This window comes from Sinohyriopsis cumingii, unplaced genomic scaffold, assembly GCF_028554795.1.
Source record: "Sinohyriopsis cumingii isolate HCF-2022 unplaced genomic scaffold, ASM2855479v2 utg000160l, whole genome shotgun sequence".
Taxonomy (NCBI): Eukaryota; Metazoa; Mollusca; class Bivalvia; order Unionida; family Unionidae; genus Sinohyriopsis; species Sinohyriopsis cumingii.
This window is the reverse complement of record NW_028315873.1, coordinates 205,030-231,519: the sequence shown is the minus strand read 5'-3', so window position 1 is coordinate 231,519 and position 26,490 is coordinate 205,030. Positions and strand designations below refer to the sequence as shown.

At 33.8% G+C, this 26,490-nt stretch overlaps 1 protein-coding gene across 1 annotated transcript in view; it reads left to right on the top strand.

The window, feature by feature from the left end:
• LOC149774615 (transmembrane protease serine 9-like) overlaps nucleotides 1-26,490 on the top strand; it is a 108,428-nt gene extending 81,938 nt beyond the window's left edge. Inside the window, exons 7-11 of the mRNA XM_089944948.1 lie at nucleotides 9,699-9,939; nucleotides 16,452-16,567; nucleotides 19,687-19,851; nucleotides 24,323-24,499; nucleotides 26,369-26,490. Of these exons, the coding sequence (XP_089801074.1) occupies nucleotides 9,699-9,939; nucleotides 16,452-16,567; nucleotides 19,687-19,851; nucleotides 24,323-24,499; nucleotides 26,369-26,490 (821 nt within the window). The remainder of the gene's footprint in view (nucleotides 1-9,698; nucleotides 9,940-16,451; nucleotides 16,568-19,686; nucleotides 19,852-24,322; nucleotides 24,500-26,368) is intronic.

The window sequence follows — 26,490 nt, the reverse complement described above, 5'->3', positions numbered from 1 at the left end:
ATGCAAAACTGGTAGCTGACTAATCTGAGAGTTTGGACATGGATTAAAGTTTTAAATTTATCTTGTTTCAACTAGTTATGACAAGTTATTCGGGATGCTGGAAAATATTTGTATTGACCTAGAAACCAATGACCAATAACGACAGATGTTGTTATATGTATTTTATTGTTATTATCATTCTTATTATGATTCTTATTACATATATATATATATATATATATATATATATATATATATGTGTGTGTGTGTGTGTGTGTGTGTGTGTGTGTGTGTGTGTGTGTGTACTGTGCACAGAAAAACATAGAGGAGTAAATTGTTGTTGTTGTATTGTTTAACGCCAATGTTTTCAGCACGTGATAGGCTATACATGTCGGAGGAAGAACCCGGGAAATCCCTAGAAAGAACCACCTACCATCGAAAAGCTACTGGCAAACTTTCTCACATACTTAAATTGGCCGAACCCGACACTCGACCCCACGCAGACAGAGGGGATATGGCAGTGATTTGTAACGGAGAGCGCTTTAGACCACTGGGCCTTTCGGGGCACACAGAAGGGGGGAAGAATGTAGTTTGTGAAAGTAGCATGTATATCATTGGAACATTTATTATTACAAACCTAACAAAAATAAGTATAAAAAAATAAGTATAATACGACAAGTCCCACCAAGCTTCACCAATCCATACCTAGCTTCCATGACTTTGGTACACAAACAAACACATATAACACGAGCAACATTGTTCTACTTTGTTCACGTACTAGATCAAACACAAGCATTTATCTTACACAACATATGAGTTCGTTTTGTTTCTGCCTAGCTGAATTCTTATTATAGAAGATACTGATAACGACAAATGTTTTTATCATGATAGTGTTCGCTTTGAAACTATAAAATAGACGGGTTGTCTACGTTGATGCTGGAAACTAAATAAGGCAGATAGGCAAGAAGATTGGACAACGAAAACGACAGGGAATGAAGAAGTAAAACGGATAGCTTATCAGTGATAAAGGTGCTTATTTTGCACAAATACTACACTGGCAATCTATTATAATTATATCACGGACATTTCATAGAGAAGGTAATTAATATGTGTTCATCCTTATCAGTGTATCCCTATTCCGAACAACCGCTCATGTGTCCTAGTGGTTAGAACTTCCGCCTCGTATGCGGGAGGATGTGGGTTAGATCCCCGGCCGAGTCGTATCAATGACTTACATAAATGGAACTGACAGCTACCACGCTTGGCGCTCAGCATTAAGAGGTTAGTTTTAAGACTGGTCGCCCTGGTGTCAGGATAATAATACTGGGTGAGACATTGTCATGAATTATGCCGCATGATGCCCCAGTACTTGACACCACTGTCAACAGCAACAATGCAGAAATCGTAGTGATATGACTGAAACATTATTAAAGCAACATTTAAACTCCAAATACACCACAGGCACACCTGTTCCGACACAAACTATATGGCTAAGAATCGATTGCACCCACACATTGTACCATTGTATCAGTTTACTTCGATGCATCGCTTAGACCATATACGGTATATTTTTCAAAATAGGCTGATAGATATCAAAAGGAACATCGCAAACGCCGATTTTCAAATACAGGCTAGGTTATTGACACGAGTTGTAAATAAATACTAATCAAAATGAGGGACCATCAAGATTCATTTTAAAATTGAAACATATTTACAGTTCATCTAAATGATTATTCGTATTTAACTGGCATTGCTACCGTATATATAGTTATTTACATTATCTATTTATTACTTTCTCCTTTCAGTTACTTCGTGCGACTACAGTGTTCCACCAATCATAACTTCAGAGAGAAAGAGAGAGAGAGAGAGAGAGAGAGAGAGAGAGCGGAATAGACAAATATACACATTTATACAGAAGAGAGACATACAGACAACGAGAGAAACATACAGTTTAGCATACAAGGAGTCTTGGTTGTGGGGTTACAACACTTGTTGACTCTCCGTCCGGTCCTATCGATCATCAGGTCGTTTAGTCTGCTGCCTGACCAATATACACCCAATACTGTTTGATAGAGGATAGAGCGACCTCCGAACATTTTAATATTAAATAATTTGTGTGCGTACCAATATTAATAGGTTTTATAAAGCATGAATACAATATATCAATAAAAACCATTAAATAAATTATAGTAATCTTATGTATATTCCTCCAAAGAAACGACAGTAATGCATAATCCCGACAAGCTAGTGCAACTTTAAATCGCGCGCACACACACACACAGACACACAGACAAACACACACACACAAACACACACACACACATATATATATATATATATATATATATATATATATATATATATATATATATATATATATATATATATATATATATATATATATATATATATATATATATATATATATATATATAATATTAGTTTTGACCGAAGAGATAAATATTAATGGCAATATCAGTGACCTAGTTCATAAATGTACTGCTATGTAAAAGTGTCTGATTGTCATGTATTTATAATCACACAACATGTACCAAATCTTGTGGCATTTTATGTATTTGTTGCCAAAACGCTTTATTAAATATTATTTATGTATGTGTATTGAATTAGGCAAATAAGCGGGTTAGCTTTTCTCATTAAAATAAACACATATCTAGAAAACAAGATTGATGAAATCAATGAACATAACATGCTACTGTTGTGAATATAGTCGAACCAGAGATTTGAATGGCGTTATGTCCAAGAGCCAGCGTCCAAAATGACCTATGTATTTATATTTCGTCAAAAACTGTATGTGCCTGATATGCCCACAAATTCGAAGTTATAAAGAGCTTAGTACGCATCTATTCGGTAATTCCAAAGATGATTACATCAAAATTATATCAGATCTCTTATATTCATTTAATACTAAAGAACAGACTGACCGAAGTAAAATTTAAAGGTAGCAGTTTTTATTTGTTATACAACCAATACAGGTGTGATCCAAACGGACTCATTCAAGCATGTGGTATTTATAATGGTTCGTGTTGAAAATCTCAATGGACGTGTCCCCGATTAAGATCTTTACTGGTCAACTGCCTGAAGACTCTACCATAGATAAAACAGATGAACATGTGCCTGAAGGATTAACTTATACAGTTCAGCTGGTCAACTTTGATTGGGAAGAGACACTTGTACTCGTCATTGACGCAGATTTCAGAGATCGGCTTTTCTGAAGGCGAACGCAGATCTAAACAGCCTCATATACCCCCCCCCGAAAAAAAGAGAATACTTTAGCCTAGCTGTACACCTTTCACTAAGTGGATTTACCATATCTCACTTGCAACTTGATCATGGTCGACGCCAGGAACACTGCAAAAATGCCTTGTTTCAAAACAAAATCAGAAATATACGAAGGGCTGTACCAGATGTTAGGTAACAAAATGGTGTGTGCTTCTATCATCTGATGTGTTATTGTGCTAGATTTAAAAGAGCTTTTGCATCATTCTAAATGGCACAAGTAGCTACTTCGCCTTTTTTTCAGCATTTAGAGTTCAGTGTTAGGACTGTTTGCAATGGGTTCCAAATAATGATTTTGGGTGTGATTGTTTTATGTCAACGGCATGATATCCTAGTGTTAGACATCACCCTAAACTTCGACACTTGAAACATCCTAGCAATAAGAAACATATTGTTAATGCTTAGTAAAAACATCACAAATCCACATATATCATTTAACATGGTTTATAATTGTCTGGAAATTTTCATATTTCTAAGACCAATTATTCACTCAAATATTTAATCCATTCTCATTGTGGTTTCAACGCTCACGAAACATAATTACAATAGTGCCTCAAAATTGGAATGATTCATAAGTTGTGTAATCTATAATAGATAAGGGGTATTTCACATTGTATTTCTACTTTATACTTATTCTGAATTTGTACGTTGAGCATTGTTTGTTTCCTCAGTGAGGCGTGTCATTGCGCCAATTGTTTTCGTAACACAAACATATGTATCAATCTAGTTATCCGTTCCTTACTGCAAAATATGACTTCACAAACGAAATATAGTCAACAAGGGTTGTTCTTTTACTCCAAATCAGGTTTTTACTTTGTTAAACTAATGTTTGTTGTTTTGCATGTGGACGAACTCTCTGTAATAACATGTCCGTGATTTCAACAGCAGTTCAATGCTTCTCATACCTTACATTTTTTAAGAACTGTATAAATCTATAATATTTATATAGTTATTTATAAAGTGTTGTAAACATTCAGTCAATCATATGCAACATCGCATCAAAAGTGTGCTGTACTTAGTCGTCCATGCCGTTAAGATGACAGAAAAATAGTTAACATCTACGGTCCCTTGTATCTAATACTTCCAACCATTCTCTCCGGATTCAGGATTTTTCAGTTTCCGTTAACTTTCGTAAGGGTTTCGGTTCCTAAGTATTAACTTTGGATTCGAATATTTAATCTCGAAACCCCAGTTGTGTAAGTCACACGGTAGACGTAATTATGTTTAAACCATACGTCCAATAACGTACTCACACATACCTACACACTAAACCCCCATCACCACCGCACACCCACTAACACACCTCAAAACACACACACTGTCTCTCGCTATCTCTCTATCTGTCATTAAATATATATATATATATATATATATATATATATATATATATATATATATATATATATATATATATATATATAAATATAAATATATATATATATATATATATATATATATATATATATATATATATATATATATATATGTATATATATATATATATATATATATATATATATATATATACATATATATATATATATATATATATATATATATATATATATATATATATATATATATATATATATAGGCTATATTTGATGTTTGTTTGTGGCAAAGGATATTCTTGATGTATGATTGCATAATATTGAGCACCAATCAATGTGTGTATAAGCCTTTGGCCACTCTAAGCAGTTACGCCAACGGATTAGTCGTGACATAGGTAATGTGTGTTGTATGATATACATCATCAAGTTAATGTTTGAGATATGATACTAAATGCGAAAGGTAGTGTTTGAATTAAGAATGGCAGTGGCAAATTTAATGATTGGTGTATCACATATATCACCATATGAATGTATGTGTGTTGTATGATAGAAAGCAGCAAAGTAATCTTTCGTGTATGATAATCAGTGAGAAAGGTATTGTTTGAAATTGTATACCGGCAACTTTATGCTTGATATATAAAATATATAAACAAATGGCATGCTTGCTGTATGATAGAAAATGACAAACATAATGTTAAGATGTAAGATAGAGATTGAAAATTGTAATATTTAGGATAGTACTTATGTATATTCTACTTAAGGTAGCCATTTTTTCAAATTGCATCTATCAAACTGGAGAAAAACGATCATCGTGACTAAGTTACTAAGAACGAAAAGAAAATGTACCATGATCTCTTGGTCTTCAAAATAGTTTCTAAATAGATCGTTCAAAGTGTATACCCAAATTTCTACTAGAAATAATGTGTTTATATCAACTGTTGATGATAAACATTATAGACGTAGTTTGGTTATAAAATGTGCACTACGACTGGACTATGTGACCAGCCTACTATCGTGGCGTAAGCGTGCTCGAGATAGTTAACATCCTCTCTCTCTCCCTTCTTCACACGCGCACATACACACATACACTCAAGGGTTAACTGATGACGTTCGTGTGTAATCTAATTGAGAACGTTCAATGATCACAGTGAAACAGGCCATATTAAGGCAGTTTAACAGATTTAGACAAGGTAGACGAATATGTATCCTATGTTTACCTATACAGTTTACATTTGAGATCTTGCATCTAATATCTGAAGGGATGTAATTATATGACCAGTTTTCAATTTTATGATTCTGAAAAACAATTGTTCAAGGATGTTTCTCATGAGGTTAAAGAAAGGTTATGATGATACCCATTATAGTCACTGACAAAAAGTTATTTCGGTCCAAATTCTGGTTCCAGGCAAAACTCAAGCTCCTCCTTCCCTTCTAATTCATTGGCTGGTCCGTTTATGACACGTTACAGAACGTAAATATAACCTGATGTTTCTTCATATCCAAGCACTTGAAACAAATGTCCGGTATTAGAGAAACACATGTAGACGAAAGAGATAATTTTATATTAATAGGTTGTATTATTACGAATTAGGTAAAATAAAATACATCAAGATGCATGCCGTGAGATCTCAAACATGGATAATTCTCGCATGTTTGGCATTCATGTCGCACTGGTGCAAATGCATTTGCTGTGAATCGGTAGTTCACAAAACTGGCAATGGGTTGGAAGAGACAATTGTTGGAAATAAAATGTCACATGAAAGGCATGGATTGGAGGGGAATAGATTTCACCTTGCACTTAACATTCCCTCCCACCGTGACATCAGCGAGAATAAACACACCATGAGAGCCGTCACTCTAGGTAAGTAACATTACAGCTACTATGTTTGAGCGTGTGTTGGCCTCACGTCAAAATTAAGAACAAGTCAAGCAATATCAGATGATTCCAGGATTGTTGAACTATCTTCTGACGATATGCCGTTATGTTGCATCGTACGTTATTCTTTAAAGGTTTAAATAATCATACATCTGTAATGAATAATCATGTTTGAGTGAACTATTCTGCTTTTAATCTTTCATAAAAACAACTTTATTATAAAACAGTCTTATGTCAAGTATATTGAGGAATCGAGTAATTTGATATGGTTGCTTACGTTCTGTAATTTTGTAATATGTAAATAGGCAGTGGCAAAGGTTATGTTATCCTTGAATATCATGCCTTGTGTATAAACATGGGATGATGAAATACGATATCTTCAGAAAATAAGTAGATATATATTTTTAGTTAAAGTAAAGAGTTGAGATTCAAATGTCTGTATTGTATCAATCATTCATATGCTGTAATGTGGTTTAAAATAGCTATTACAACTGTATATATATATATATATATATATATATATATATATATATATATATATATATATCGGCTGAAAATGTATATTTAATCTCCAATTGTACGTACTATTTGAAATTGGACAAATGCTTGTCCACATTGTTTGCCTGTGAGAACATATAAATGTAGTTTCGATTATGATATGAATATTAAGAATGAGATAATTTAAACAACCTGATAATTGTGAATTATACCTGGAGAGAATTTCACGTTTCTCTTTCTCTCACACACACGTACACACATTCATACATACATGCGTTCGTATAGAATCAAACTTGTATACTACTATTGACGTTTTGGTGTTCCATATCCGACAATAACTTGAGCACAGTGTAATCAACCTTATTTCATGAAATTTCTTTTAAAAAATCCACCTATGCACACTTCGACAAGGTTCATTTGTTGGTGTTCACTGTTAACCTGTCCATTTTGTATTTAGAACCTAGCGTTTCATGTTCAAGTGAAGTGAAATCGTGATCAAGATATTGAATCATGCTGAATATGTTTATTGACATAAAGAGCTTTTGTTCAATAGTCCGGGTCAAAAGGAAATCAGAGCAGACCCCTCCCCCCTTACTGTATTGGGTAATCTCTTAAGACATGTTTCACAGCTTAAATATAAAAGGAAGTTTCTTCACATTCTGGCACTTGAAATGTATTTGAAGTATTAAAGAAAACCTCACGTTGTTGAAAAGATAATGTTATAAAAAAAGTTCTCTGATGAAGTACATCAGGACGCATGCATTCGAATCTCTGAAGTAGATAATTTGTTTAAGTCTTATATTCATGTCGCACTTGTACTGGGGGTATGTTGTGGATCGATAGTTCACAATACATATAATAGGTTGAAACAGAATATTGGTGAAAACTAAAAGCTACGGGTGACAAAAAAATATATGGAGGGAGGAATATTGATCAGTCTGGAGCTACACCAAAAGACCGAACCCATTAGGAACAACTCAATGTTAAATCAGCCGTGCTATTTGTTTTAGAAAATTATAACAATCTACGAAACGACGTTGAACATAAACCACATAGGATGGAACCAAGAAAGACAATTCTTTTCACTTAACATCAACCTCCCACGTGCAATCCACGAAATAAAGGGGAATAGGCTCACCATCAATTTAGTTTATCGCTGCAATCAGAATGGTGGAATTCGTTTGTATTTTAACCGATTGTTGGACTTAGCTACATATTGTGATAATAGTCAAGAAGACTAATGACGATATCAAATGATGGACAGACATTTCATCTGCAAGAATTCACATGATATATTCGTAACTGACGTAAACAATAGTAGAAAGAAATATGATAGGAACATCGCCTAATGGTAGCATTGTTGCTACAATACATTAAGCACACGGATAGCATTTAAAATGCAGTTTTGATACAATACATTCAGCACAGGTATATCACATAAAATGCAAAGTAGCTACAGGACAGTTAGCACAGGGATAACAGCTAAAATTCATTGTTGCTACAACGCGTGAAGCACACGGATTGCTCCTAAAATGCATTGTTGCTACAACACGTTAAGCACAGGTATAGCACCTAAAATGCATTGTAGGGACAAAACATAATGCACAGAGATATGCACCTCAACTACATTGTAGGTACAACACTTTAAGCACAGGTATATGCACCTAAAATGCATTTTTGCTGCAACACATTAAGCACACGGATAGCTAATAAAATGCATAGCTGCTACAACACAGTGAGCACAGGTATAGCACCCTAAATACATTGCAGGGACAAAACATAAAGCACCGAGATATGCACCTAAGCTACATTGTAGATACAACACTTTAAGCACAGGTATATGCACATAAAATGCATAGTTGCTACAACACATTAAGAGTAGCTATTAAAATGTATTGCAGATTGAAAACAGTGAGCACAGCCATAGGACCTGAAAGTAATTTTTGCTACAACACATTAAGCACACGGATAGCACCCAATATGCATTGTAGCTACGACAAATTAGGCACAGGAATAACAGGTAAACTGAAATGTAGATACATCACAGTGAAAACAGGGGTAGCACATACAAATGCAGTGTAGCAACATCACCTTACCTCAGGGATATGCACCTTAAAAGTATTGTACACAGTATTGGTAGGCCAGTCAGTATATACCGACACACACACAGTGACATGTATGTATATATATATATATATATATATATATATATATATATATATATATATATATATATATATATATATATATATATATGAGGTGTGTGGATAAAATGACCAGTTTTAACATAGACAACTGGGGTAGCCAAAGCAATGTAAGCGGATATAGCAGACTCATTGTGTGACCAGGAGAAGACGATCTTGTTAGTAGCACCTAAAATACTATTATGAGATTCATCTGACCCATCTGTCAACATTTATGTTGGGATAAGGGTCAGTCTCAATCGCCTTTCAAACAGTTTGAATTTTTCACAAACACAAACGTCTAGACATACTACATGCCTTATTTTGATCTGATATACAAATGGATATAGGTGGTTATTTACTGTCGAAATGCTTTGTATTTTGAATTATTAGTATGAATCACATTCACTTACTGTATTAAAAGACACATTTGTCTCCAGTCATCACTTAATACAAGCACACGAATTTCTATTTAGGCAGGGATGTCACCAATTGTAATATATCACCAATTGTAATATAATCCATCTCCTTCAGGACCTGTAACCTGTGGGAAAAGGCCATTGATGGAGCGCGGCAAGCGGGATGTGACTGAGGAGAAGCAAGTAGCTCCAAGACCAAAACTTGAGAAGATAATTGGAGGAAAGAATGCAGTCCAAGGAGCAAACCCATGGCAGGTTGGGATCAGGCGTCTTGTAGGCACCATGTATGATAGCCACTTCTGTGGTGGTACTATTCTCAGCGAATACTGGATCCTGAGTGCTGCTCATTGCTTTCAGTGAGTAATGGTCTGTCTGTTGTTTTGCTTACATAAGTGTATAGTTTGGCATAAGTATATGTTATATATTTGCAGCATTGCTTCAATTGTCCGCATTGCCAACATACGATATTTATGAATTGTTATCAGAGTGACATCTTCATTGGAAAACATTCTATCACAAAATATAGGCATTTAGGTAAAAGATCATTTCAATACATCACATCACTGCTGTTTATGATATAGATGTAATCTGTTGAATCGGATTTTCACTCTCCAGATTTGAGGCCGTTGATTTCATTTAACACTTTCTCGTGTCTTATGCATTTCAATTATGAATACGATGACTTCAATAAGTCGGATATATAATAGTCATATTGGTGAAAGCTACACTGATTTTTTTTAATGTATCAAATTCAGACGACTTAGTGATACCGAGGTAGAAGTTGAGAAAGCTCAGCCACGGTTGGTGTCATAAATTGATCGACTTGATTGTGTATTAGTTGTTTCAAGATTTTAAATCATATAACATTTTTTTTTACTTTGAAATAACGTCTCTAGATTTTGTCATCTTACCTCCAAATTTATACTAGGTTTTTCTCTTAGGAAAGAGAGGATTTGCTTAGCATCAGTAGATTTATGTGATACAATTACCAGAATTTATTAAAAATTGCATTAAGCTGTGTCCATTCTTCCTGTCTAGTCTGTATATATGGACATGAGACTAACATATGTCGTACATGAAGATTGGGTCACTGTACCCCACTGTCCAGAATTTGATAAAAATTACCTTAAAATTGTACCAACGATGTCAATACTAACACCTTACCACTGTGGTCAAACTTATAATGTGAGTGCAACTGCAGATGGGCAGGATTTAAAGCAAAGATTGGTCCTTGTCATCTACATCACAGATTGTATTCTAAATTGCAAAAAGCAATAATTACGTGCATCGTCGATGTATTAAGACGAAATATACACATTTGTATTTCATGGCTTGAAAATGTGTCACGCATCAACATTACGACCTACCTTATAGTATTTAAGATAAAGTGGAGACTATTAGCGTTGGCTCTAATTTCAAAACACCAACAGTTGCTATGTAAAATTTGATTAAGAATGAAAAGTTTTCACACCTACAGATGGATCACTTGCACTTATTTAACGGTGTATTCTGCAAATAGTTGGCAAGGCTTTAAGACACTGATCCATTGCACATATTAATTTGGTAACAGCTCAAGTTTTCTAGGTTAAAACATAAAGATAACCAGCTAATGCTCAAGCCGGTTCAATTTCTCCTCTACAATTTAAATAAATTTAATTTATAAAAGGTGGAAAAACATTGGAACAATATAGAAGATTCTATCACATTTCAAATCCAATCTGAGTAATCGATGATCCAGATTTTCTGCATCTTTTGATCCAGGTTTCACCATGTATGTAAATTGTAAGAACGCATTAATATATCGAGAAAATGAAAAAAAAATGAACAATATTCAGTCATTTGATGCATTTAAAAATTGAACAAAGATTAAAAATCGTTATAGTCAATATGTTATGTATTGCCTGGTCAGCAAATAGAGTTTCGTTTATTTTGAAAACGTTTTCCTTCAATTTATATCATATTATATATGTATTTATTTAAAACCTAATACACACAAACAAATGCTTTTTTATTGTTAGACCGCATTCATAATAAACTAAATTTGAATCTGATTGTTTGCCGTTTCGCACAATATTTCACTGGTAATATTAGCAAAGAAAATTGAAAATATTAATGTATAGCCATTACTTTAATTATCAAATAAATTGTCCCAACGCATGGCCATTAATTGATTTTTAGTTGAGAGAGAGAGAGAGACAGTACATGTTTAGTGTAAACGGAAATTTGTACTTGGTAATGATTTGAGGTGACTCTACGAATCCATTACACAACAAAACGATTTATTTTCTGTGTTGCTCTAAAATAACAGATCAAAACAGATTGGCTGCAAGGAGAATATATTACGGTGAATTAAAACTATCACTTCCCGTTGACAACATAAGTAAATTGTTTTCATGTGTAACAGAAATTAATTTGAAAACTACGTACATGTTAATGGGTTATATACACCTCTGTAATTACGATTACGTTAAAAAGACACATGCATTTTGAATAGCGTACTTTTTATCATTGATTTAATTTTAAAAACGTGTTGTTAATTGTTTAAATGTAAAGACATGTTAGGGCAGTGTCTTCATTATTTCAGTGTGATTCATCGCCTTTTTATTGTTTGGTACAGTATCGTCCCTTGTGACACGATACCAAAGAATTACATAGTGATGCAACTTGATAGGTCTATCGATATTCATTTTAATAGTCCTTGATTACAAACGTAGGTTACATTTTCCTCTCATTTTGCAAGCATATTCTAAAGCCAAATAAATTGATGGGAAACATAACACATTGATGAAAAAGATAACCTATTGATGGGATGCAAATCACATTGATGGGAAGCATGACACATTGATGGGAAACAATAGAAATTGATGGAAAGCAGATTACTGTAATGGGAAGCATAACAGATTGAGGTGAAGCAGTTGCCTTGTTCACTTTATGTGCTCAGTTAGTCATTTACCAGAGGAGTTATTCAATGCCATTTAGTAAAACGTCCATCTGTCATTCATCATGAGCCTGTCAGGGATTCAAATATATTAGCAAAAATATATTATCACCTTTAAACTAATGGGACGATTGCCATTACACTGTACACTATTCTTCTTGAAGGTCGTGCAATGAAATGGTGCCCTTCATGCATCCAATATAGTGAATGTCTTGGTATCAGTACCATCCCAAATAGATGGTAATATCAAGATGTACGTTTCATGAAAAAACTCAAATAGAAACATATTTGGTCCTAAATGACGTTGGAGTTGATGTGAGAACTAATGAATCCTCTATAGCGACCATTGGAACATCTGATCACTATTGTACTGAACAGATGGTGATATCAATATATGATTTTCACTGAGAGACTTATAATGATGTTGATTGGGTTCTACAATAAAACGGTAAAACTTGTATATCCAATATGAAAACCACAGTGGCGATTTTGGAAAGTAGTATTGTTTCTACTCTTTCTGAATTGATTGTCATAAAATTAACAGAATGGGATTTTCTAGAAGAGACTATGTATAATGTTTAGTTGGTTCTAAATGAAAATAGGACTGATCTGACACACATTATGTCTATCACAATGGAAAAGTTGAACGTTTTTCATCACAATTATTTCTGAGCAGATGGTCTTGTTGATATCTTCTCCTTCAAATACGTTACCCATTTCCAATAACGCTAGCTGCATAAGTCCTACTATCTAACAAAATCCAGCCCTCTCAAAGGCAATAGCTTTGTATATAGACAAAGGGCAATATATCCCGCCTAGTACTGCTAGTTTTAAGGTCCCACTAGTGAAGTGAAATTAGTATTCACTTTAACTTTCAAAATCCATGCCCATCAATTGAAAGATTTTGTTACTTTTCAGATTTATTATGGAATTTTCAGCATATTGTATGCATTATTTTTCTGTATAGGTTATGTGTTATTTGATTGCATACCTACACAAGGCCACATATTAATAGAACATGTTTAGGTTCATGATCATGCAGGCAATATTTTTCTTTATCACCCTGAATTTAGCGGAGATATTTTTGGCATTCTTTTAATGTAGTTAACTCTATGAAAATCCTTTGTTTCTAATTTCTTACCGTGTCATTTCAGAGTCAACTATAATAACAAGGTATGATGAATGCAAAACTTCAAAGCTAGCAAGTAATATCATGTCTCATATATCGCATATATGAAGAGTACTATATCCATCAGCTCTAATTCATCTTAAATGATCAAAATATGGATTTCTTATATATCGTTATCACTTACGTATTCCCATTCATCTGAATTGTCATTCTCAAGTAATCCATTTCCTACATATAGTGGATCATAACGAGGGAGTTTCTCCTCAGACTGTGTAATGCTGCGGCAGATCTTATCCTCCTGGATCACCTCTACATGTGACCTTTGCAGATGGCCTTACTATCTCAACGATGCAAATCGTCCTACTGTATCACTTAAACGTGTGCCATTTGCAGCTCACACGTGTACTCATATTCCATGCCACTCGATTACAATATCAGCATGACGAGCAAAATAGTATCATTCCTGGATGAATGGTGCAACCAAGTTTTGCGAACAACATAAATATCATTAAATCTGCCACTAAAAAGGATGTGACTGTGTATATAAATGCAAGTTTCATTGGATGCAAAGCCCATCTGTTACCAAACTTCGACACTGTCAGTAACCAGTAGGACACAGGCCTTCATGTCAGTATCTTGGGGATGAACGTTATCATGAACGTCTTCATTTTTAGAGCAACTGTTTTCAGAACAAGTTTGTTGTTATGGCTGTGCAGTAAATTAAGCAACTGACAAAGAGAAATTAAACAGGTATGTAAAATTCAGCGAATAATTTATTTGCTTAAGACACCATATGGAAATTTAAAAGTAACTTAGAGTAGTCTTCTCGAAATCCCAAAGAATCCTAAAAGTTAGAAGTCAAAAGTTATAGAGCATACAGAATGGATTCCAGTGGTATTCTGAATGAATTCCAAATCTTGAATGTGCTGATGTATCAAAAGCCTTTAATGAGCCCCTCTTACATTGTTTTCAAGGACTGGTTACGAGTAAAAATAACACAATTTCCATTTGAGTGCGTCTGTCACATAGGCAGCCGTCATTTATTCTTATAATTCTATGACAAAATGTTGGCTAACATTCTATCATATTGGAACATCCTTCGATCATTGTGGCTATGATGATCTTGGTCATAGCAAAGACCTCTCTGACTTTTCATTCTTTGGCCTTCGTATACCTTAATCATTCACACTGTTTTCCAAAGTGGAAAATAGCATTTGTTATATTAAGCCTGAATTTCAAAACTTCACCCTTTCAGCACTGACCTTGATGAAGCGGAAACTTCTTTAAAACAAAACCTTTCTCCTGATCACATCTACCTTGGCATGCAATTAATTCCATGGAGTCACTATTGAGCCAGTCAGCCTTCCGTTTTGATGAAATGGATCAGCAGTCCTTATGATGCAATCCAGTTTCGTCATCAAGAATCGTTTGCCATCATTGTGCAATAGAAAAGGAGACCTATGACTTCACTCTTGTATTAACACAATCCAGAAGGCTTTCAAAGAGGAACTATTATGTAAGATCAAGTGCTATCTAAATTAGACTGGGCATATTGTGGAACTCAAACATGCCTCTTTATTGAATATATACCTGATAAATAGCACATAACTCTTCAGGACTTATCATTGTGATTAGCACGCACATTCAAACATAGCTCCAAAGCAGCAAGCCCTGGATCTGGTAGGTCCAGTCTCATTTGCACAAGCAACAATCAGACAAGGATGAGATCAGCGCAACCTCCATATGAACACACTGTACATCTTGAAATGGATTCACCCATAATTTGTATGCGATAAGATGATTTCCTTTGTTTTTTCTTCCCACACATATACCCTGTCAAATCTAGTTGTGCAGCTTGAACTCAAAAATCAGTAGAGAGGGTTTACCTTCAATATTTTGCACTCAGAAATTACCAAAGAAATACGTTGGGACATTCCGTCTACCTATTACCTATTCTCCAAATGAAATGTGATATGGGAACGTATTTGAAGGCGACACCCAATGTTTTGCAGTATGTTTTGTTTCTGCCAGGATGCTTCAAGAATGCTCACCCAGTCGTATTACTTTAATACACACCAATCCTCCCCACAATGCAAGCATCCATTCACACGATTAGCGGGACCTGTAGGTGGAATGGAGCGGTAATGTGCAGAGTTGTTGCCCTTGTCTACATAACATGGACATAAAAACAGCCAAATTTCCATAATTGAGCGGGCAGTTATGAGGAGATAGTAGGCATATATATTTGATTTTAATGTAATCAGGTACGTATTCTAGGAGAAAAATATTTTATTGGAAAGTTTACTTGCAATACTGGACCTATGATATTTAGTTTGTCATTAAGTGGTGCAGATTGTACATTCACTATGGCTTACAAATGTTATTGGATTACTTCTTATAATGTCCAGTTATCGTTATAGTTAATTGTTCTAATCTCACAATCAATATGGCTAACATAATGGCCATCGTGACAGCCTTGTTAATGCCTCTTCCCTTAAATTGATTGTCATACTGACATGGTGTTTTCAAAATAAGACTTTTATATGATGTCTGGACGTACCACTTATTGGTCATCAAGAAATGCATGCTACTCCAGAGATACGGGTTGGTGTTTTGAATTTTTTCAAACATATTAGTGAGTTTTTAAGAAGAACAGAAAAGTAAAATACATTGACTTCTCTTGGATTGCTTTAACTGTTTTGGACATTAATTTTAGGTGTCCCATTCTCATTCTTTCTGTCATGAAGACGATCTCTACTTGTATAAATAGCATGTGCAATTTTATGTTTCTGTTTCCATAGAGGTCTCAGGAGTGATGAAATCGTTGTGAGAACAGGTGACCACGATAACACGGGTTATGATAGCCATGAGAAGGAGTTTAGGATTGCTTCTTTCTTCACCCATGAGCGATATAATGGTAACGCGGATGTTTATCTCACACTTCGCTGTATAGCATTATAATATATATTGGATGCTGTACCTGCTTTGGGATAAACATGTTATAGCCCGTAACCAGACATATTACAAGAATATTTACAACATTGATTCAAAAGGATTAAAATATGCATTATAATGTAAATATACTGGTATATACGTTTGATAGTTTTCTATCAATTACATAGATAATAGTTTTTGTAAGACCATTTCTAATCATGATCCATATTAGAAACATATGCAGTTAGCTGGCTATGCAAAGCTTAAAAAAGGTATATATTATGGAAGTTGACGAGGAATGCGTCGCTAAAGGCATATTCTATAAAATAAAAGACCAATTCAAAATTGATAATATAAAAACATGTCTTATGAAAGAAAAGAACAATTCAATATGAATAACGTAAAAGCATGTCATATGATTCAAAAGAGCAACTCAAAATGAATAATATGAAAGCATTTCCAATGATGGAAAAGGTCAATTCAAAATTAAAAATAAAAATCATGTGTGAATATAAATCAAGGCAACACATGCGATATGATTTTCATTTTGTTGTATTTAATGTCATCACAATCATCTGTAACATGAAATGTAAATTAACAGACTGAGTTCTACATTTTGCTCATGGTCATTTTATGTCTAGACTTTAAAAAAAAATGGTTTAATTTAATGGACGTTTCATGTCTTCATCAAGTTTATTCATCATTCATCAGAGATACAGATATTCAAAAAACATTACTAGGTCATTTATTTAGAGTTGTGTTTAAGAGGGGTATTTTTCAGAACAAATGCACTTATACTCTGCTCAGAAATCTTCAGTGAAAATAACATCACATAACCAGTATAACCAAAGATGATCATATTTCTACAGCTATGTGTACATCTGTGTTTTTAATTTGATGGAATGAATTTAACTGAGTAAAAGGTAAAGACTGCATAGGGAATTAGGAGATGAATGAACTAATCTTGAAGCAGGAATAAATACATTTAACAATTAATCTTTGTGAAATTATAATGCTTCTTTTCAATTAATTCTTATGACAAAACCATTGCCAATTAATTAGTATAACTGAGTGATATGTTCTCCCTCATTAAATATACGTTTACCAGTATTTATTTTACATTATTTGCAGATGTTCTCATTTTTCATGATGTATGATTATCGAAAACATGTGTGTGCATGTTTTGCACATTCCTGTGTGTGCATGATTATTCCATGTGTGTGTGTATGATTAGTGCATTAATGTGTGTGCATGATTATTGCATTTATGTCTGTGCATAACTAGAACATGCATGCGTTTCCATGATTAGTTCATGTATGTGTTTGCAGTATTAGTGCATTCATGGGTGCGTACGATTAGTACATGCATGTGTTTGCATGAATAATGCGTGCATGTGTGTCCATAAATAGATAACAAGAGGGCCCCGTGTGACGGAGATGTATAAAGCTCTCTCCGTTACGGATCTCTACCATCTCTGCATGATTAGTGAATGCATGTGTGTCAACGATTAGTACATACATGTGTGTGCATGATTGGTATGAGCATGTGTGTGTGCATGATTAGTGTTTTCTTGTGTGTACATCATTAATCACATTTCCATGATTAGCACATACATATGTGTGCCTGATTAGTGCATGTATGTGTATGCACGATTAGTGCATTCATGGGTGCGCACGACTAGTACATGCATATGGTGCGCACGACTAGTACATGCATATATGTGAATTATTAATGCATGCATATGTGTGCATAACTAGAAGAAAAATGCGTTTCCATGATTAGTGTATGCATGTTTGTACATAACTAATGCATTCATGTGTGTGCATGATTATCGGATGCATATATATGCACGAATATTAAATGCATGTGTATGCTTGATTGGTGCATGTATGTTTGTGCATAATTATTACAAGCGTATGTGTCCATGATTGTTGAATGTATGTTTGGCATATCTAGAACAAGCATGCTTTTCCATGATTAGTGAATGCATGTGTGTGCATGATAAGTTCATGTATTTGTGTGCATGATTAGTGCATTCATGGGTGCGTACGATTAGTACATTCATGTGTTTGCATGATCAATGCGTGAATGGGTGTCCATAACTAGATAACTAGTGAGCCCCGTGTGCCTGAGTGGTCTAAAGCGCTCTCAGTTAGGATCATTGATATCTCACCTGTGTCTGCGTAGGATCGAGTCTAGGATTTGGCCAATGTGGGTATGTGAGAAAGCTTGCCAGTAGCTTCTCGTGGATCGGTCGTTCTTCCTGGGTTTTTCCCGGGTTCGTTCTTCAACATTAATACTTGCCGCGTTAAACCCATCAACAACAACAACAACCATAACTAGAAAAAGCATTAGCTTTCATTATTAGTGCATGAATGTGTTAGTATGAAGTACATACATTGGAACAGTATAATTATTATGATAGAAACATGGCAAGTTAAGCAAGTAAAATATTTTATTTTTGAAACGCATTCATGTTTCATTTCAGTGATTATGATGGGCAAAATAGGTTGATTTGTTATACATTTTGGACATTATGGCAGTTGTTAAGTCTTTTACAGTATTACCTTTTAATGATCTTTCTGAATTGTATTATTTTACCCTGCCATTATTCGGATTGAATTTTAAAAATATTTCCTTGGATATGCTGAAGCACATGACACCATAAGTCCAATGATTAAGTCTTTTAATTGCAAAAAATACCGTCTTTGAGGCTGGAAGCAATGTAGATCAAATGTGTCAAAGTGCCATATATTTACTAATGTTACTGTCAGCTACCAAATGTATTTGTTTGAATGTTTATTTCCTCTTTCATATATGACTCTTGAAAGAGATAGATTATAAGCAAACTATATATTGCAACGGGACTGATTTTAGTGTGATGCATCAGTAGTGTATTATTAGTGTATCAAACAGCTCTCTGCGGTGCTGCACATTGGACCTATATTTGCAGTAAATTTTAGTTGAAAAACACTTCCACATTCTATTTAAGTTGGTCAGTACAAAAGATATGAAGTATTTTCAATTGATAAGAAATGTACAACGGGTTTCATCCTGTGTTTGAGTCCAGAATGTATTGATACTAATTTTCATTAATTATAGATGTAAATCATGATTATGACCTGGCACTTCTTAAGATTCGACCCAAGGATGGGCGAGGCATTGTGTTCAATGACTATGTACAGCCAGCATGCCTCCCACAAAGTAACACTGAGTACACAGCGGGAATGCAGTGCCACATTACAGGATGGGGGAAAACGTCTATGAGTAAGTAAAAGTTTGCTGGTGCTCAAAACATTTGCTGCTTACATTTCTGTTGAAAGGTAGGTACGATATATTGATAGTTCTAACGTAGTTACCTGGAATTCTCAAGTCCATAAGGTATTGTCCCGATTATTTGTGTGTGTTTCATCCCCACACAATCAACATTTACGGGATAAGGTGTATTGTGTTTTTTTTTTGTTGCTAATTTTTGCGTTTGTTTTTTCGTTATGCCCGTTGTATATTGGAATCTTTTCTACCTACACATATGACATTGTATTTGATGTATCTCATCAAGAGTAACTAATAAAGAACTTAGTGTGACCTGATTTCTGAAGCTGCCGTTAGGTAACATGTAAGTTGTCATCCATTGTTTCAATACACTCTTAATACCCTTTATTCTATTACACTGGTGCTCATAAATAATTGGTATGTGCATATATATTAACATAAAAAACGTAACTATATACAATTATAGCCCTCTATACAATCAACCTTTCATTTCTTAGACCGTCAACACTTACACATATAAAATAACCATCATCCGTTTTTTGTAGTCTTAGTTTTTTATGTAGATCTTCTTTACTGGACAATTACTCAGTGTTACATTAACACCTGAGCAGAATCTCGTTTTTGTAATATTGTTGTGCAGAATGATGATTTGAGCAAATTTATTTTATTCAAATTATTCTGTATTGGAAATAAAAAGTGCTTTAAATTAATATCCCTGGACTTAGAGGTTTGGATTTATAATGAAGTTCAAATAAGGATATATGTTTTGATTATATTTTTGTGATTCCATAACAGCCTATTCGCACATTGTCACAAACTTTTTTAGATTTTTAGATTTTTAGAATACCGCTAAAATTTATTTAGACTGTTTTCATTAGGACTTGTGTTAAAAATTCTAGAATAGTCACAGTAAGTTATTTTTGTATTGTCACTTTTTATCCTAGGAAAATAAATTATTTGTTGAATTATACAAAGCATGTTGCTTTTGAGTAATTTTAGTACTTATTATAATGCCTTAGGTTTGTAATAAGCAGTCGCCCATATACAATGACCCGTTTGACTTTTCCCCATTGGTGGCTGATATCACATGTCTGACTGTGTTGTGGAAAACCTGGATGAAGTACGCATTTACCCAGTGGCGAGACATACACAAATGTTAAGTACTACCCACTAATCTGAGACTTAGTCATTTACCTAGACACACAACCATTGGCTCAAATCCTATTCAAGCCAATCGGAAATAACGGTCACGGCTTTTTACCCTGAGAACATTCTTAACTCCATTGCATGGCATCAAGGTTTCCATAAGCAGGTGCACTGTCAGGTACTCCAAATGAGCTTTAGCCGTGTAGGGATCCATGTTTACATGTAAACACATAGCCGTATTTTAATTAATCATATGCATCATTGAAATTAATCATATCCATCATTACAATTAATCATATCCACCAGTTGAAGCTTTTACATTAATTTAGATATTGTGATAATGTATGCTATTAGTATATCATGAGAAAGGATGAACGACAATACAGGTTTCAGATGCTGCATCCCTAGGTTAAACAGGAGGTCAAAGTTTACAACTTCATATGTAATAAGGACGCTTCCCTGTAACCTGAACTCCAGATGCAATAACTGAGGGATAGTGATCATAGTTAATACTATATTTCACAAATAGAATATATAACAACATGGACTTGAAACATATGTGCCAAAACGGGGGTGGGTGATGAAGTGAGTTGACGGTGACACTTCAGAAACAAGTTTTCAATATTTGTAATAGGCTGTATCTGTTTTGTTCTGCTTCTCCTAAAATGTTACTAATATTTAATTTGTATTATTTGTTGACCTTTTTAATGTTGTTTTGTAATATATATATATATATATATATATATATATATATATATATATATATATATATATATATATATATATATATATATATATATATATATATAATGCTTAATTGACCTTAGGCTAAAGTCAAGTTCAATAATAATATATAGTTAATATGTTCTGTGCGATTGAGGACTAAATATCCCAATCATGATCAATGTAACCATGTTTAACATAATTTGAGTTAAAATATTCAATTTTGACTCTGACCCTAGACACTTCTAGAATGGAAATTTCCATAAATGCCAGAGTATCTCCAGAAAATGGTAATTATGACGTAGGGAAAGAAGAGGGGTATATAATTTTGTTGATCTGAACATGATTCATTCTTTTCTTAACATCTTGAAGGAGAATTGGTTATATGGTTATATCGGGTTATTCATTTTTGTGGAATAATGTATTTAAATTACTATTTATAGGAAATGCAAATTGCTCGTCAATAATATTCTTGGACCGGATTATTTGGAATTATCTTGAAATGAGACAAGGACATTTTGGATTATAGTATTGTGGCAAAATCAAAGACTTAGCATATCATGAAAATGTAAGTCATTGGAACACCACCATGTTCAATAATTCAGGAACATGAACACATTCAACAATGGAATTTGTTCGGAATATCACTATAATTCAGTTTGATCTTTAACATTTGGATGTGTGATACAAAATAAGTATATGGTGTTATTTAATTTAGAATGATGTAAGTTCATTGTTTCATTTTGAATTATAATCTAGGAAAGAATTCATTTGCTAAATTTTACAAATCTTGTTGGTTTTCGCTATTAGTGTTCAAGAGTCACAACAAAACCACTAACTATATGACTTGATAAAACATCTTTGTAGTAGCCACTCAGCAACCACTGGCCATATGACTAAAAGACAGAGAAATCTTTTATATAACATCTTTGTAATAGTCACCCAGCCACCACTTGGCGACCTGACTAATACAAGAGAAATTCTTTATATAACATCTTTGTAACAGCAACTTTGCAGAATCTTATCATATTTTTAGACTAGTATTCTTGCATCATTGAAGACGTTACATTGATATTAGATAAAATAAACAGAGGTGGTCATGAGGCCAGAGGTCAAAGATTTAAAGTAGCAAAATCTTTCAAATTAAATCTTTCAAATTTATTGTATATCAATTATGCCAATCTGCCAACAAATATGGCTTCCATTACCATGAATAGTACATTATGGAATGACTTGTCTGCTTGACTGAACCTGAAGAAATCATACATGTATCAACCCAGTGTCGGTATCTATCAGGTTTGTACCATGACGTTGATTTTCCAACTGCAGTGGCTACCAATAATTAAAATAGATAATTATTGAAACTAATTATCGAAACTTACTTGAAAGGAATTTTACCAGGTGTGGCTCATACATGTATATATTGATATTGGTATAGATATTGATAAAATGAATAAAGTTTACCATCAATATATAGGTGTGGATATTGATGTACTGTATACATTTGCATATATATATATACATATATATATATATATATATATATATATATATATATATATATATATATATATATATATATATATATATATATATATATATATATATATATAGGTATAGTGACTGAATACAGTTTGCCATGAATATATATGCTAGAAAGATGCGATAAATTAAAATACCATGAACAAACTTTTATGGGTGTTGTATATATAATTGTATTTTTGAGTTACAAAGTCTTAAGATAATTTGACCTGTTTCAGTAGTTCACAAATCAATGAACCTTTTAGTGGCATCTAATCAGGAAATCCAAATAAGTTAATACTAAAAATGTTGTAGGTTATGCTAATGATAGCAGAAAGCAGAAAATACCAAGAAAGGTATATAAGAGGTTTTTGTTCGTTATTAAAGCTTGATTCCTATACCAGCATGTTTTCAGCAAATGTAAACTCAGAACTCTAGGAGAGTAACAGATGACAATGATAGTCTATTACGTTTGGAAGAACATCCTGTTTGCAGTAAAATATGGGGATATGGGATTGCTAGAATATGAATGAATTTGCAAGACAATAGTCAAAATACCCAAATTAGATTCAATCTATCGAGTCTATACACTTATCTCAAAGCTGGGTGGATCATTATACTGAGAATATGATACTAGGTAATTTAGATTTAAAAACTGAATGATAATTAGATCTTATAGTTTTCATGGTGACAAAAGCTTTCCAAATAAACACAATGTGATATATATTTCACAGTGTGGACCAAATTAGCTGTTATTCTGAGCTTTAGATGTTCAACTGAAATAGGTTGCTTCCTTGGTCGGGATAATTCATTAGTAATTTCTCATACTCAGAGCATAACTATCTTCAGAATTTAACAACGAAGTTCTTCACTAAACAGGGATATGGGGACTGAATTACCACCTATCGACACAAGTCTCATTGTATAACGTGACCATTATATGACAAAAACATTGTTATTACCGATAAGTTCGAATACTTAAGATAATTATGCTCTGAGTAATTGAATGTCTAATCATTCATGTAGTTGAGCAGTTTATAGGAAAATATATGATATTACTTTTATACTTTTCTAGGATCCCTTCCAGACATCCTACAAGCTGCCGTAGTTCCCATCATCAGTGATAGTGAATGTAAGCGTGTATACAAAGATCGCATAACTCCACGGATGTTTTGTGCTGGTTACTTGTATACTGGAGGTGTGGATAGCTGTAGTGGAGACAGTGGGGGACCTTTTGTGTGTAACATAAACGGTAATAATGTATTGCTAATATATTCCGTTTTGATGTGGGAGTCTGTGTTGGGGTCATCTACAGTTAGAGTAGTCAGTTCTTTGAGTGGCAGATCTGCTACCCGTTAGGATTTTACTATAACAAGTACAGAAGCAACCCTTCGGTGTCAATCTTACAGAACGAAAGCGAGAAATACAAAACGATATAATCAATGATTTAAAGTCCACATATTGCCTTGCAAAGTTTTGTCTGGATCTTGGTTTTTATATTCGAGTCAGTGTAATAACACAAGTTTCGAGATGGCTCCTGTGATACACGAGCTGTATATATTTCATCCAGGATTAGCAAGACAGCTAGCAAAGACTACATTTGAAATCCTATAAAAATCTGACTCTTCATTTCGAAAGAGTTCAAATGTAAAGATTTCAATATGACTGTTGCTGTGGTTATGTTTCACATCAGATTGGCACTATTTTCAATTAAAACCAATTAAATAGAATATGCTGTCTTATGGTGTCAACCCCATGCATTTGCAATGCCAGTGGATGGTAAAGGAAAGTAACATTTCCATTGGTCAGAATGTTACCTCGTGATCAAAATGAACTGCGTTTATTTCTATTCGAACTGAAAGGATTACTATATTTTTAAGAATACCACTTCTATAAATAGTCACGAGTACAGCATAAGACATACACTGTCAGTGAAGGCAGATACGAAGTATGTGTTAAAAGAAAACATCATTCTAACAATATTTAAAAAAATAAAGGAATAAATTTGGCATTCATTGGTTGAAGGACTGGTATTATGATGACCTTATTACGATAAATCAGGACAACCCAAAGTGCTATAAATAGCTACGTAACATTGAAATTAGTCTGTATAGTTGACTGCCATGGTGGCCAAATTGGATGTCAGATTGGTATCATATTTCTATTTTCATTTAGGATTGATTAGATAAAAGAAGCCTTACATTTGAAAATTCCATGCTAACACAAATACAGACGAAAAAGGTTTGAGCATAATCGTATTAACATGATCATAAAAGTATAGACGTTTACACTGTCCAGCATTAAAGGAAAAGAAACAGTAGTTATTAAAACATTAATTACTTTAAATTGCAATGGTTGCTACTGTCATGTAGCCACAATAACATTCTCAGTGAGGTACATCACGATAACATTCCCAATGAGGTACAGCACAAGTTTAAACTGAAAAAAAATCATATGGCTTACAGGCAAGTGGTGAAAAGTGGGGTGGGTGGGATTAATTCAGAAAATCCAGAGGCGGAGGAAGTATGTTCTGAAGGAAATATATATATATATATATATATATATATATAGATATATATATATATATATATATATGCTTTTATGGACATAAGCACAGTTCTTGACATATTTAGCATGGATAATGCAACTACTAAACGTACTCATGCATGCAGTTACACGCAGTTAGTCAAGGATTTTATCAATGATCCCGTTCAGTCTGTTCCTACTAATGATTTGCTCCTTATGATGCAATTGTGAATTACCTTTCTTAATCATGTGTGGATGTAATGGAGAACACCCATAACAATCACCTTTTTATGGCAGGCTTCTAAAATTAATTTACGAGTTCAAGAATGGAACACCTATATGTCAGAGAAAATCATTTTCTAAATTTGTGATCATTATCTTAGGAAAATGTAATATAGAGATGTCACATTCATTCCATTCCTGAGGCAGTATATCTAATAGACCAATTCCCAAAGTACCTTGAAGAACTCATTGTATTACGATGTAATCTGCTTCATACATCATCTCCTTAGAGCTCAAAAATATCATTTAGTTCTTTATAGTTTTCAAAACAGACATTATATTGTTATTTTACAGTTGAAACTATTGTTTTCAGGTAAATACACAGTTATAGGAGCCACATCATGGGGGGATGGATGTGCCTTGGCTAATAAGCCCGGAGTGTATGCAAAGGTCACAGAGTTCCTGACATGGATACAAGCAAAAATGAAGCTATAA